The sequence below is a fragment of the Siphateles boraxobius genome, unplaced genomic scaffold (assembly GCF_051911475.1).
Source record: "Siphateles boraxobius isolate OS27281-9 unplaced genomic scaffold, OSU_SipBor_1 5, whole genome shotgun sequence".
Taxonomy (NCBI): Eukaryota; Metazoa; Chordata; class Actinopteri; order Cypriniformes; family Leuciscidae; genus Siphateles; species Siphateles boraxobius.
In genome coordinates, this window is record NW_027509141.1 from 9,771,012 (window position 1) to 9,786,162 (window position 15,151).

At 37.6% G+C, this 15,151-nt stretch overlaps 1 protein-coding gene across 1 annotated transcript; it reads right to left on the reverse strand.

Moving 5' to 3' along the window:
- Window positions 1-358: 358 nt before the first annotated feature.
- Window positions 359-15,151, reverse strand: ddx49 (DEAD (Asp-Glu-Ala-Asp) box polypeptide 49). The gene is made up of 13 exons (XM_077202751.1): window positions 14,884-15,151; window positions 14,024-14,147; window positions 13,554-13,639; window positions 11,472-11,593; window positions 11,169-11,356; window positions 4,248-4,388; window positions 3,727-3,802; window positions 3,566-3,642; window positions 3,362-3,459; window positions 1,276-1,350; window positions 1,042-1,130; window positions 890-961; window positions 359-604 (listed from the first exon to the last, which is right to left on the reverse strand). The coding sequence occupies exons 1-13, from the start codon at window positions 14,996-14,998 to the stop codon at window positions 449-451; spliced, it is 1,419 nt and encodes a 472-aa protein (XP_077058866.1). The 5' UTR covers window positions 14,999-15,151; the 3' UTR covers window positions 359-448.

The following is a 15,151-nucleotide window of genomic DNA, read 5'->3' on the forward strand; positions in this document are numbered from 1 at the left end:
TTTAATTATTATTATTGTTTGAAACTTTGTGATTGATGTTTGTCAAAAAACTTTTGGTAAAGTTTGCTTGTTTTGTAACAATTGATTGTTTTCCCTATTTCACATGTAGAAAACCTTGGAGTTTTAGGACCATCATAGCAACAAAAAACTAAACCTGGTTCAGGGGTGGTGGGTATATTATGATGGCTATATTATCAGTGACCCCCAAGCTCCCAGAAAATGGGGTCAAATACCATATCCCCACCCCACCCCACCCCAAATTAGGTCAAATGTTCTAATTTAACTAAGGCTTAATCTAACCTCCTACTGTGAAACCCGGCTACAATATGTTTATTCATTTAAGAACACACTCATAGTGCATAAAATGCAGTTTATTTTGAAATATTGATCACAGATATTTTATACATTCGTTTATGCTATATACACACACCCATGTAAATGTACAATATCAAGAACACTTGAAGAGTCTACTTGTCGTTTTTTCATTTTTTTTTTTTTTTTTTTTTTCGCTCTGGAGGCTTTCTTGATTTTTCCCTTTCAGTTTCTTCTTGTTTCTGCTGATCTTATCTAGTTCATTTCTCCTTTTTTCTTCCAAATCTGGATCCTGTGATTGATACATAAGAAGGTTGGGAGAAAAAAAAATACATGGTTAATTCAGGTTTATTTATGCATTATATTTATTTAATATCTGAAGAAAGTGTGAGAAAAAAAAAAACTGAACCACAAGATCCCACAAAGTCATTCTGCAAGTACTTTAAAATCATGTCATCAAATCTAGACAAAAAGTAATATATATATATTTTTTCAAAATATATATTTTTTGATAATCTATAATCTCTTCTGATAGTGTAATATGTTTAAAGCATGCAATTAGAATAAAACAGCTCACTTTTCCCTCCAGAATCATCTGTTTCCTTTTGTTTATCTTCTTTTTCTCATCAAAATCAGTGGACTCCAGTCTCTGTAACAGAATTAACAATTGTAAGATTATGGTCGCATGCGTTATATAAAATGTAAATTGAAAAAAAAAACTTCTCTCACAATTTCACACTGTCGTCTTGTTACGTTGACTTGGGTGAGAATCTTCAACACCTCTTTCTCTTCAACAGGAAACTCCTTCAGTTTCACCTCTAAACACACAAAATGGTAATCATAAACATACTCTTACAGCAAGAGAAAGTCTTTACTATTACTTGCATTTACAGTGCTTGTATCCCAATATTCTAGAGTAAAGTTCTCTCTAAATGAGAAAATCTGTTTTAGTTGTGAACTTACGGGTCTGTTCCTCGATAGCACTGATGAGGTGGATGTCATACTGTGTGACTAGAGTGATTGACACACCATTTCGGCCTGGACAACAGGAAGAGGACGTTATAAAACAGATGGTCCAATTTGTATTTGTTACAGCAATTCTATAAGATGTCCTCCTGCTGCTACAAAATATGCTGTTTACATTGTTTAATTGTTTTTGCAATGGTTCTGCATTGTATCCAATCACATATATATATATATATATATATATATATATATATATATATATATATATATATATATATATATATATATATATTTTTTTTAATAACCAGGCAGCCCTAAAGTGAAACAAGTTTACAGCGACCATAGATGATGTTATGTCACATCAGAGATTATATATTTTAGCACAGTGGTTTTTTAACTGGTCGTGGTCGGTCACACTCACAACCCAAAAAGTGGCCGCAGGTCTTTTGAACAAATTCACGTGTCACTTGGTATGGCTAACACTAATACACCATCTGACCCAGTGTTAGTAAAATCCCAGTTTTCCATGCATATATAAAATTCGCTTTATGTCATGTTGATAATTTAGTTTAAAGCTTGGAAGTTCACGGTAAATGTTAGAACACAGGGGTTGGATAATGAAACTGAAATACCTGGTTTTAGACCACAATACTATTTTAGTATGGTGGGGCCATACTGTGCTATTGATGCTGTAGGCAATAAAGCATCAATTTGTCTTGGGAATGACAGATATAAGTCCTTCACAGTGGCCAGAGTGATTTTGAGCCATTCTTTCAGAACAGTGGCCAGGTCTCTATATGATACTGACTTGCTCCTCCAAAATACCCCAAAGTAGCACAAAAATATAATAAAAATATCTGGCTTCAATTTCACATTCATCAAACCATTCTGTCACAAAAAAACAAACAATACAGGTACTGTGTTAGATTAAACTGGGAAGGGTCATAGCACTTGCATATTGTATATGCAATATCCAATTTATAAATGATCCAATTTATCTTTGGATAAAAGCGTCTGCTAAATGAATAAATGTAAGCCTTGCTGTGTATTGGTGGATTTTTACGCTGATACACAGAACCCCCTTCAGGGTACAATGTTTGAAACATTAGGTTGCACATGGTCCTCCAGAATGGTTCGGTAGTCCTGGGCAGTGGCGCACATCAAGCAGAGTATGGAATGCCATGATATTGCAGCCCAAACCATCAGTGATCCAACTCCGTGCTTCAATCTGGACTCATCAGAGCAATACATGTTTCACATGGTCCTCAGCCCAAGATTTGCACTGTTGGCACCAATGAAACTGACATTTGGCACTGGCACGAGTGATCAAACGATCGAAAGTGACTCTGTGGAGCTCCCGATGTAAAGTAAACAGGAATGTTGAGGTGTGCATTTAATTCTGCAGCGAGTTGGGCAGCTTTTATGTTTTTTTGGGATAAAATCCAGGTTGGTACCTGAACATCCCTTTCAGACAGCTTTCTCTTGCGTCGACGGTTACTCCTGTTGGATGCGGTTCATCCTGTGTGGTGGTATGCAGACATTATCCTGAAAACCATAGTTATCGATACACCTCAGAGACTTGCTGTCCTGGTCACAGATGAGCCAACAATTTGTCCTCTTTTGTACTGTAATATGTCTCCCATTATGTTGTGTGTATTGCAATATTTTATGTACAGCTGTGCGATTGCCCTGCTAATTCAACCTTCACACTCTGCTCTTACAGCATATATAGGCGCGATCATCCAATAATATATTGGCCAGTGTTTCAGTTCCATTGTCCAACCCCTGTATTTCATGTGTAATTTTTGCTTCTTCGTATGATTCTTTTATAGAAAAGGTTTAATTATATTGTATATTATAAGGCTGTTAGAATATTTAAAATGACTGATTTTAGTCTTTTAATGTGTTATAGGTTTAATACATATTACAGAAACATAGTATAGAATTTTAATATTAGACCTAACATTAAAATAATCTGCTTATTGGCATAAGCCAGAGAAGAATAACAATGTCTAATATACAAGATAACAAAACTTTAACTGTGAGTTGACATTCAGTTATATTAATAGAGCTCTAAACTCACCAGCTCGAGCGGTTCGACCCACTCTGTGGATGTAGATTTTTGGCAAACCTGGTGTGTTGTGATTAATAACAACTTGCACTGTAGGAATATCTAAACCCCTTCAGATAAGAACAGAACAAACACATACAAACACGAGAAAGTGGAATAAATTAAAAAATGGCAAAGAGCAATGGTGAGGTGTGTTGAGAAATGTTTGCTCTGTACCTGGCAGCAACATCTGTGGCTATGAGAATTTTAAAGACGTTGGACTTGAACTTAGCAAGGTTGGCAAAACGCTGTCTCTGAGAGGAGAAGAAAATAAAAGCCATTAGTAGACATTAGGCACTGAGTGAGAATCAATTTTAACTACATAACGTGTCACTTACCTGCTTCATCATTGAGTGCAGAGAGATGGTTGGGAAATTGAATTCACGCAGCATCATTGTGAGAATTTGACAGTTCCTGGAATATTTACACCACAATATCACATAACAATATCATCATTATCAAAATAATTGGCATCAAGTAATATATTTATACATTTTCTTTTGAAAATGTGAGTGGCGCTTGCCTGTGCAAACTTGCTAACATAATACTATGGTAATCTGGGCACTTTCTAGGAGGTTATTTAGGTGTTCAGTTGGTTTACCAGTTCAAAAGAGCCCCTTAGATATGACTCAGTTTCCTCCTTTAATGCAAGTCTATGGGATTTGGCCACCAGGTAAATTGTTAAGTCCGATTGCTTAGAAAAGCTCCTCAACAAGATGTCCATTTTGAGGTAGCATTCATGCCCACTGTACATGCAGTCTGGTTATGATGTAAAGTTGAAGACTTATAGTAGGGATTTGCCTTACCAAGCACCACTGTTAAACCCTGTAATGTTTTTTTTCGGCAACTGAAAACTTACTTGCATGTGTTAGTGAATATTATGATAGACCAATCATCATGTTCATCCTGGAACTTTTGGATGAGATGGACCAAGTACGCATCTTTGACTTTCTCAGGAGTGAGGATGAATCTCTGATCCAGTTCTTCTACAGTCCGCACACTGTGAGAGAGAGCAATACCACATAAAATAATATTAGGCCTTGTCAGAACAGCTTTAATGCCCATGATAACCCTCTTCCACCAAAATAGTGTTGGTGAACATCTCTGAATTAGCGCATGACTTCAGAACCAAATGACAACGTAACTGCCTACATTACAACATAAGTCTTTGGCCAGCCTAAGGCACACCTGTGCAATAATCATGCTGTCTAATCAGCATCTTGATATGCCACACCTGTGAAGTGGATGGATTATCTCGGCAAAGGAGAAGTGTTCACTAACACAGATTTAGACACATTTGTGAACATTATTTGAGAGAAATAGGCCCTTTGTGTACATGGAAAAAGTCTTAGATCTTTGAGATCAGCTCATGAAAAATGGGGGCAAAAACAAAAGTGTTGCGTTTATAATTTTGTTCAGTGTATATATAGTTAACAAAATTTCCATTTCGAATAAACACTTTTCTATTCAAAGAATCCTGAAAAGAAAATGTATGACTGTTCCCTTAAAAATTAAGCAGCACAACTATGTTGTGTTCATGAGTGAACTGTGTTGTGGAATCCTAGGCCTTGTTTACACCTGGTATTAAGATGCATTTTGGTCGATCGGATCATAAGTAGATGATGCTAAATACAGGTGTGTATAGGGTTTTGAGCTTGTTCACTTTCGACCACTTCCAGTTCAAATGAGTTCAAACAGTCACAAAAGACCGTCTATCTCCGCCTACTGACCTAATGCATAAACATTATGGGAAGTGCACTAGTCAGATGAGATTTAAACTTTGTCTGCTGGAGAACAAAAGTTTGGTTTGAAGACAAAAAAAACGTCCCAAGCACAATGTTAACACATCTTAATACCAGGTGTAAACAGGGCCCTATTTTGAAAGAGGGAGTCAGAACTGTTGATGTTGTTCCTGAAGTGATGTACTAATGTAATGTGTGTAAGAACGGAAGTAAATGAGTAAACAATGGAAGAATTTTTCTCCTCCTGGCTCACGCAGGTTGATAATAACTTCTGACAGACACCACAAACTGTTTTCAATACTGATAATAATAATAAAAAAAAATGTTTCTTGAGGATATTAGAATATTTTCTGAAGGATCATGTAACACTGAAGACTGGAGTAATGATGGTGAAAATGCCATCAGAGGAATAAATTACAATTTATTCCTTTATATAAATATATTTTATTAATACAGTGAACAGGGACAGTGAAGTGACTGCAGTAACATTGTGGCACAACAAACAAATGGATGTCTGTCAACAAAATGCGCAAGGGGGGGGGTAAAGTGCTAGACACACAAATAAAGCTTAAATGACAGCTCAGGTCACATCATTATGAATTATTATGAATTTTCAAGTAGCCAGCACTAGTTAACAAAGATTATGCAGATACTTAATATGAATTTGATCTGCAAGTAAGAAAAAGTTTAATTTTACTACCGAAACTTGTCATACACTGATAACTACTACTACTGATAATTATTGATAATTCAAGTGTGCAAACAAGTGAAAATAACAAAATATGAAGAAAAACAAAATGTGTTGACAAATATAAACAGACATCACACTATGCAAATATATTAGTTCTATATAATTTGAAACTGCTACGGCAGCAGGGAAGATGCATGAGCATTATTTAAATGTTATGTTTTAACTAAAACCTACCCCATTCAGACAGTAATACACAAAATGTGGACATGTCCACATTCAAGCATTTCATATAATGGGCTTAAACAGCTCGTCCTTTTACAGCAGATTTAGTTCAGGAACATCATCAGTCACACGTGCACTCAAGTTCAGAGGATCTCCCGGTTTCGGCTAAGGATGGGTATCATTAAGGTTTTAACGATAGTACTACTCTTACCGATACTGCGTATCGATCCGGTACTTTAACGGTATTCTTATGAGTTTTTTTTGTGTGTCTGTTTTTTTTTTAACATTCGGGTAATGATTAACTTTTCCTTTACATTTTGAAATGTAAACTATCTATAGCAAAAGAAAAAGCAATGCTTTAACAAAACCAATAAAATATATATTTGTTATGCAGCAGTGTGCAGGCTTTTTTGTTTTTCATGAGATAGGACACAATAAGCAAAAACAAGTACAAACACATGGTCAAAAAAAGAATACAATTAAACAAAGATACAAATTATATACACAGTGCTTTAATTTCAGGAAGGTCTACTAAAATTACTTTTCAGGTAAGTATTCTGTCTGAAAATAAATCTAATTTAGTAATCAAATGTAAAATATCACTCCATAGTTTATCATAGATGAATGCTTATTAAAGTTTAAGTTATTCATTCAAGAGCTGTGCGTGATTTTCTCTGTCCTTTGTTGTTTGATTCACAATAATGGCTCAATCGTCAGCAGGTTTATAAGACGCTGCCCCTTTAAGACCGAGTGCAGATCTAATAGATGACTGATGCACCATGATCATTTTCTCCCAACTATTTACGTCGATTGTTTAGCGGTAACGACAGCAGAACCGATAACGTCCGAGCTTATCGATACAGCCATAGACATCATATAGAGACTAGATGCCCCATTGGCCGCTGTGGCGCAAGAAATGCGGCCGCCATCTTAAACCGGTCATACTCCTATTTGCGTTGCATAGCAGCAGTGGATGCCAGAGCACTGTGCAGCATATTCCTGCTCAAATCGGCGGACCATCACTCGGGGATTACTTTTCACAAGTAAGATTTAACATTTAACATTACCGTACTATTGTTTGTATTTTGTGAGTAAAATATTCAATGTGTCCTGTATCGTAACTACGTGTATGACCTTTGCAGCACAAGTACCAGCGTGAAAATCAGTTCGGTATTCAGTGAGATATGATTAATTAAATGCGCTGGCAGCTCATTGCACCTGCCAAACAGATTACACTGAGCGGAGCGGGTGACCGGTTTAAGATGGCGGCCCCACGGCTCATCCGCGCCAATAGGCAGTAGCGGTCGATAGGGCGTCTATCTATATGATGTCTATGGATACAGCGGTCTTTCAAAATTCAGCCCCGGGGCCAGTTTAATACCGGGTTTCGGTACCCATCCCTATTCTCGGCTCATTTTGAATCGGACTTGTGAACTCAGCTAATTGTTAACTGGGGACTCGCTCTGACCAGCTCATTTGAATCAAGCCCCTTTTAAACAGAGCGTTGATCCCAGAAAATTGCCATAGAATTCCTAGAGTGCCTTCTGTGTGAACACATACACGTCCAGGGATTGATCCCGGAACGCACCATGTGTGAACAAAAGGCAGGACCAATGCCGTAAGGGGTCTGTCGTAGTGATGACCCATATGTCATTGAAATGATGTCGTTTTTGTGCGACTCTTTGACCGTAGGTTTAAAATCAACATTCACGTTGCACATTAACAAAGAAGAAGTTTGTGTTCGTCAAGGAACAAAGGAAGAACCATGAAGCGGAGATCGTTCGCCAGCTTAGTGGAACGTTTTGACCCATACATTACACGTCACATCCTGATGGCACGTGTCTTTATGGGATCTGTGTGAATGCATGCACAGATTCCAGAAAATCACTGGCAGTGTGAATGAACCAATATAAAATGATCCTGGTGGGAAAAAAAGTCCCAGGACACATTATCAGTGTATTTTCTGGAATCTCTGTGTGAAAGGGGCTCCAGCCAGTGAGTTGTTGACTCAAGAACAGATGGAATCGGAATTTAGGTCGGTCCAATTCAGGAATGAATCGTTCAGTGATTCATTTCACAGGCTAGTTGATAAAAATCAGCTTGTTCACGAATTAGACACTGGTATCACGTCTCGGAGCGGGTGGCGATTTCTCCAAAATAACGACGTGATTTTATGAAATATAGGAGTAAAAGTATAGCTGCAAGCAGCCATTATCGGGGCCAAGCGCAAAGACAACAAACCATGCCAACATATCAGGGAGTGTCAGACCAACTGCAACAATGAGCAATTAAATACATTTTAAGATGATTTTAGGCAAAATGGGTGAAATTTACAGCCGCTAATAATATGATTTAATGGTTATTCTCTTTTGACCAATAGGTGGCGCAGTTACGAAATTGATGTGGTGTGGTCAGAGGGAGGTGACAATGACGCATATAAAGTTTGGTGTCAATAAGTCAAGGCATTGCAGAGATAAACCTTGAATAGTCATTTTGGCATCATACCTCATCTTTGCTGCAGCAGTATACGAAAACGGTTGTCTCTATCGACACGAAATTCATAAAATTTTGTCGGCACGGTCTGGAGATGATACGATACGATTTTGGTGAAAATCGGACACGATCTAGGAGAAGTTTGAAAAATAAGTTTTTAAAAGAAAATGAAGATGGCGGACAGGAAGTTGGCTGACCATGGCAAAATTGGTATCTATGTTTTCAGCATAACCCAAGGAATCTATTAAGATCAGTGTCATTACAATAGGCAAATTTATTCAAAAGTTATTAGCATTTTTGGAAATTTTGTTATAACTTTTTTACCACAAGGTGGCGCTACCCCAAAACTTTTTGAGTGCCTTCAAGGCATGGTGCTGATGACTATTATGACTTATGAATCGTGTATTGAAGTCAATGGAAATTTCATGTTTTGTTCTATTATAGCGTAGCCTGGTTAAAACCAGACCATTCTCAGTTGTAACTGAGTTAGGGTCTGGCAAAGCTTCATAGACAAATCATTTCCATAGGGGCGTCACCAACGGACGTAGCTCAAATGCCTCTTGGAGCAATTGGATAGACCTAAAACCAATCAGAGCGATGCAGATGAACGAGCAGACACTGATCAGCTACTTGCTCTACGTTTATTTAAAATTAACAGCAAGACAACTGGAAGTGAATGTGCTTTCCATTAAATAAATCACACACAGTAAACAAAACCTTAACAGAAAAAAACATTGCAATTTAGACGCGCAAACTGGGTGCCGGTGGTGTGAGACGAACGGCTCGGGCAGATTCGGCTTGAATCTCTCACAGACCTCTTGAATCTCTCACAGACCTCTCCCGAATCATCTCCAGCAGTAGCAGCCTCCGATCGCACCACTAACTCCACCTCCGTTTCGCTCGTAAGCTGATATTAGTATTTAAACATTCTCTATGATAAATGTTTGTGAAAAAAAAATATTTTAATAACATGGTTTTGACGGTTATAGAGTTCTAATGACGGTGTTCAACTATAACCGTCACACATAGTTCCACAGCGGCATCCATCTTTGTAAATGTAAAAAATCTGCTTCACCGTCGCTGTGCTGTCGTCATCGTGTAAAGCCCGCCCCAACGTTTCTGATTGGTGCCGCGATTTCGACGGATTGGAAATGGACTTCACTGAGCTTTTTGCCAGACCTACTTGCAGAGCAAATCTAAATTTGCCGGAAGTGGTCTGGGTTTTCCCAGGCTAATTATAGCGCCAACAAGAGGCACAATCCCACAATTTTTTTATGTGTCCTCAGAGTGTACACGTGCGTTTCAAATTTGGTGAAAATATTTCATTTTGTTTTGGAGTTAGACATTTATGTGTATAAACACAATAACCCACACCTGACTTTGTTTGCATTTTCTTGCAACTTACTGTTAATATTTTGACATTTGGGCATTAGCGTATTGTCAATGACCTATGTTTCCGAACTACCTACGGTGGTTTCATCTGGATCGGTCTAACAGTTTCAAAGATATTGGCAAATGTTTTGTAAGCGCTAAATCACAACTCTACACAAACCATAAGGCATGTTTGATATCGTTGGAGTCGGCAAGGATTCAGGAATCTAAGGAGATTTTTAACAAGACCACTTTTATGATTTTTGGACAAACCTTTCAGAAGTTATAAGCAAAAATAGCAATTTTTCTTACCTCCGGACCAGTAGGTGGCACTGCGCTGAACGCAGCAGGTAGCCTCAAGTCATGCTTGTGATGACATGTACCAAGTTTGGTCTGTATACGATAAAGCAGAGGTCTTCAATCCTGCTCCTGGAGGGCCACTGTCCTGCAGAGTTTAGTTCCAACTCTAATCAAAACACACCTGAATCCGCTCATCAAGCTCTTCAGGATCGCTTGAATATACAAAGGCAGGTGTGCTGAAGCAGGTTGGAACTAAACACTGCAGGACAGTGGCCCTCCAGGAGCAGGATTGAAGACCTCTGCGATAAAGTGTTGCAGAGATACAGCCTTACGCCTGTTCTCACAAGCGCTACGTAAAATTAGTTTGCGCGGTATTTGAGAACGGTTTGCCGAATCGACATGAATTCCATAAATTTTTGTCGGCATAGTCTGAAGATGATCTGGTTCAATTTTTGTGAAAATCGGAGTAACGGCCTAGGAGTTAGAAAAAGGTAGGTTTTTCGGAGAATTCAAAATGGAGGACAGATTTTCATGACGGAAAATTACCATACAATGGAGCAATCGAATCTTCTTAGACCGATCTCAAGACGTGAATATTTTCACACAGTTCCAACCATACAACTTTGCGATGCTGTTTGCGAATGTTCGTTAGAACTATGTTTTCGGGAATCTGCAACTCGTTGAACTATGCTGATAACGACAGAACCTGCGACCATAGTTGGCTAACGATGCTTTTGATAAACGCACCCAAGGGCAGCAAAAATTAATAGGCATGTTCAACTTCAAGCGGCGATGCACAGACCGATCGGTGTATGACATCAGAGCAATTCAAAAACATACAGAGTCTTTTCTCTAATCGCTCTCAAGGTATTTTGATGATCGGTATGCTCAAGTTGAACACACCTATTTTCTACTTTACATCTCAAAACATTCTCCTGACACACTTTTGAGCATGACTTACTCTGATTTGTGCTCCCAGAAGAAGGGTCTGTTCATGGCGATGCTCTGCAGCTGCTGTAGCGTGTCCGTGAGCGTGGCACTGAAAAGCAACGTCTGGCGTTTTGCGGGCACAGCACTGAGAATGACCTCTAGATCTTTAGTGAAATCTGTGCAGCCCTGCTCTAAAAGACGGTCAGCTTCATCCAGGATCTGCAGAGATCACAGATCCAGAATCACAACGATTCAATGAAAATTGCATTAAAACAATCTAGCTTAAGAATTTAGGTAGATAAAACAACCATTAAAAAATACATCAAAATCTTACTAGAAATTGGATTCTGTTCAGGTTAACGGTGTCAGAGCTTCGGATATGATCAGCAAGTCGTCCCGGAGTGGCAACAACAACATGCGGCTTTTTCGACAACTCCAAACCCTGAGTGACCATGTCTAATTGAAGAAAAATAAAAAATAAAGTTTGTCTCTTAAAGTGCCCCTAATTTACTTCTTTGGATATTACCTTTCATGCAGTGTGTAATATAGTGGTTTGTGTGAATGTAAAACGTCTGCAAAGTTTCAAAGATCAAAGTGCACAATATATGAACAAAGAGTCATTGTCTCCCAAAAGAAAGAACCGATTTTGAACTGCCTGAAATGAGTCGTCATTAATTCTAATATGTTTGTAACACATTTGCATAATGCCAGCCTATGGCCTTCCAACAACATCTACTTTGACCCGCCCTCAAACTCTGTAGCTGAGGCCAGGAAGAGTTTGGTTCGTGTAGTCGACATGTTGAAAAGAAGCGATAATCTGTGCTGCGAAAGCAAATCCACTGCATGTACTTCCAAAGGATGAGGACTCGGGCTCGAATTGATGCGGTAAAACCAACGCTATCGTTACTGTTCATATCACGGTGTGTCAAGTGCTGAGGAAGCTTCTGGAGATGAAATTCAGAAAAAGTAATGGGTGTTTCGCTTCCAGCATGAGTTGTAAGCAGTAGACCAATCAAAACAGACTGGGCCATTTGACCAATCAGAGCAGAGTAGGCTCTCAGAAAGGACAGGTTTAGAGAGCCTGAATCCTTCATCAAAAACAGTTTCAGTCACAAAGAGGTGATACTGCAATGTATATTAATATTAGAGTTAATAAAAGTTTTTTTGTTTTTTTTTACCCTGGATGCATGTAAACCTATTGTAGGAGACCTGCTAATAAAAATTAGGAGCCTAAAAAATAGCATAATAGGGGCACTAATAAATATTAGGGATGTACGATTCACTCAACTCACGATGCGATACGATTCACGATACTGGTTTCACGATACGATTTTCTCACGATTTTTTTAACAAGTGATTAATTTAAGAAATTATAAATGAAAAAGTGTCCCTTTTATTATTTCTCAGACAAAATGCTGCACATTTCTTTTTCATTTTAAAATATATTTGTCAAATAAAAAAACTACATTGAAATAAAAACAAAAAAAATCCCTTCAAGGTTGTTTCAACTCAGTCTTTCTGTCTGTCTGGTCAAGAGGGTGGACACTGGTACCTTTGCACACTAAGAAAAAGACTATACCATTAGTAAAATTAGTAGCCTACCACATTTAGAAGGGTTTTAATTTTGTTATAATTTGTATCATTAACCTTACAGTAGCAAGGGTAAAAAAAACCCCACACATTTAGAAAAATATGCCATAACCATCAATAAATTATATATATAAAAATATATATATATATATCCATATACACATTTAGAGAAAGAGATAGTAAAATAAATACAACACCTGGTTGCCACGGAAACACTGATGCACCTTGTGATCTCCGTGGCTCTCGCACTTGTCGTATTAATGCCTTTTACATGAAAACGGAGGTGACTGGTGCTTCTCACGGTGGTGATTATTATTAGTCTACGGAAAATCAAAATGCCGCCACACCTCCGATTTGAATGAGTCAACATCTACGCTTGCCGTCGCAATGTGTTTGACGGCGCGTGCACACCAGTCTATGGCACACACTGGCGCGGCGCGAGCGGAGCAAACCGAGTGTTTTCAGTTCATTCCTATGGAAGTTGAGCTTGGCTCACACAAGCTCAAGTTCCATTAATGAAGTGAAAACACTCGCTAGCTTCGTGTGTGCTTGCTGCTATTGTGCCTCTAAAGCGCCACAACTTCACAGTAGGCTACAGTAAACGCCCCTGCTGTTTAAAACGTGTATCGTGATTCGTTTAACATTTCAACCGACTTGAATCGTCACACATTTTTATCGATTTTCAACCGGTTGCGAGTGAATCGTTACATACCTAATAAATATGCATTCTATAAATGAGTTTTCTATAAACATCAAGCACTGTTTTTGCTTTGTGAATAAATGAGCCCTAAAGGATGGCCAAGTAGAGCTCTGAATATTATCTTACCCATTCCTCCCACAATGATACAGTCCTTTAAGCCTAGGGGCTTCCCTAATGCTCTGAACTGTTCAGCGATCTGGTAAGCAAGCTCTCTGGACAGAAAACAGACACAAATTAATACATGTTTACTAATAAATTTGTATACATTTTAAAGTTGTTCTCTTTAGTTAATGAACTGTGAACTAACATGAATGATAAAGGTACAATTAATATATTATTTTTTTTATATTTGAATAGTACACAACATTATCATGGTTCAGTACTGTTTTTCAATTTTTTAAATAAAGTTCAGCACTATTTTATGTTTGTTTTAATTCAGTATCCATGTTAAAAACTATCAGTTGATTAATCGGTTATTATCGGCCAACGTAGTTATAATTATTGGAAAAATTCCCTATCGGTCAACCTCTATATTTATGTTAATAAAGATTTGAATGTTCTGGCAATAAAAATCATAACAAAGTATAAAAGTAAACCTGGTGGGTGTTAACACCAAGCAGAAAACACCATAAGGGTCCTCAGATAACTTCTGCACCACCGGAAGAACAAATGCTGCTGTTTTTCCACTTCCAGTTTTTGCACAGCCCATGCAATCCCGACCTATGTGAAAGACAGAATTCGGATTAAGCAAATTAAAAAATAAAGAACAACTCGGTTTTGTTCAATATGACCCTCGATGACAGGCAGAAATCACAATCACACTTCATTATTAACACACTTAATTCTACCAGTAACATTAGTTTTGAGTTTAAAGAGTGTAAACTATAAATGAAAGGCCAGATATGTGTAGCTGTCCATAAGAGCAAGAATGTAAATCCGGTCATGATACAGATGCAACAGATATATCGGGCACCTATAATATTCATATGCTTATTATTATTATTATTATTATATATTATTCATTAATGAGATTACTCATAAACATTATCACATCATTCTGTTCAGAAAGGTTAACAACAGTCAAATAACTTTTAAAAAAAAACAGCTTTGTATAAATGTAATAATAGAAATATAAAGGCATACATAGTAACAAAACATAATTTTTATTATAGTCTAATAATCATAGTTATTATTGTGCCAAAAGCAAAAATATAAAATTTCCCCTCCAAAATAATGTCTAGTAAAAATATTAAGACAATTTTAAACCAAGAATAAACACTTTTAAGTTTTTGGTTGTTATTGTTGTTTAGAAAAGACACTGTTTGATTGTGCCATCCATGACCACATGTGCTGGCGAATTAATACTTCTAATGATCTATGTAAAGCCTATTAATGAACGTGATCTGTCCATTTTCATTGGTTTTATAGTTTTTATAAAGCAGATGTAGATCTTTACCCTCCAATATGGCAGGAATGCATTTCTCCTGTACAGGGGTCGGTCGGCTGATGCCCATCTGCTTACACTGCTGAATCAACCACTCACACAGTCCGAGAGACTCAAACGTGGCCATTTTAGACAGGTTTATTTAAAAACGAAATGTCCAAAATATAAATATTCTGTATTAATGTTGATTAGAGCGCATTTAAATACCCTTTACAAGTTGATAACAAGCTTCCTCGTGCGAATCTGTGACGGACGCATGAATTGGACGTCATATGATAAC

Excerpts from the sequence above, each read along its gene's own strand:
- ddx49 (XM_077202751.1), bottom strand. The coding sequence starts at position 14,998 with ATGGCCACGTTTGAGTCTCTCGGACTGTGTGAGTGGTTGATTCAGCAG. Across the intron at positions 11,357-11,471 it reads TGAACAGAATCCAATTTCTA|ATCCTGGATGAAGCTGACCG; the intron begins GTAAGATTTTGA and ends TGATCTCTGCAG. Across the intron at positions 605-889 it reads AGATGATTCTGGAGGGAAAA|GATCCAGATTTGGAAGAAAA; the intron begins GTGAGCTGTTTT and ends TATCAATCACAG.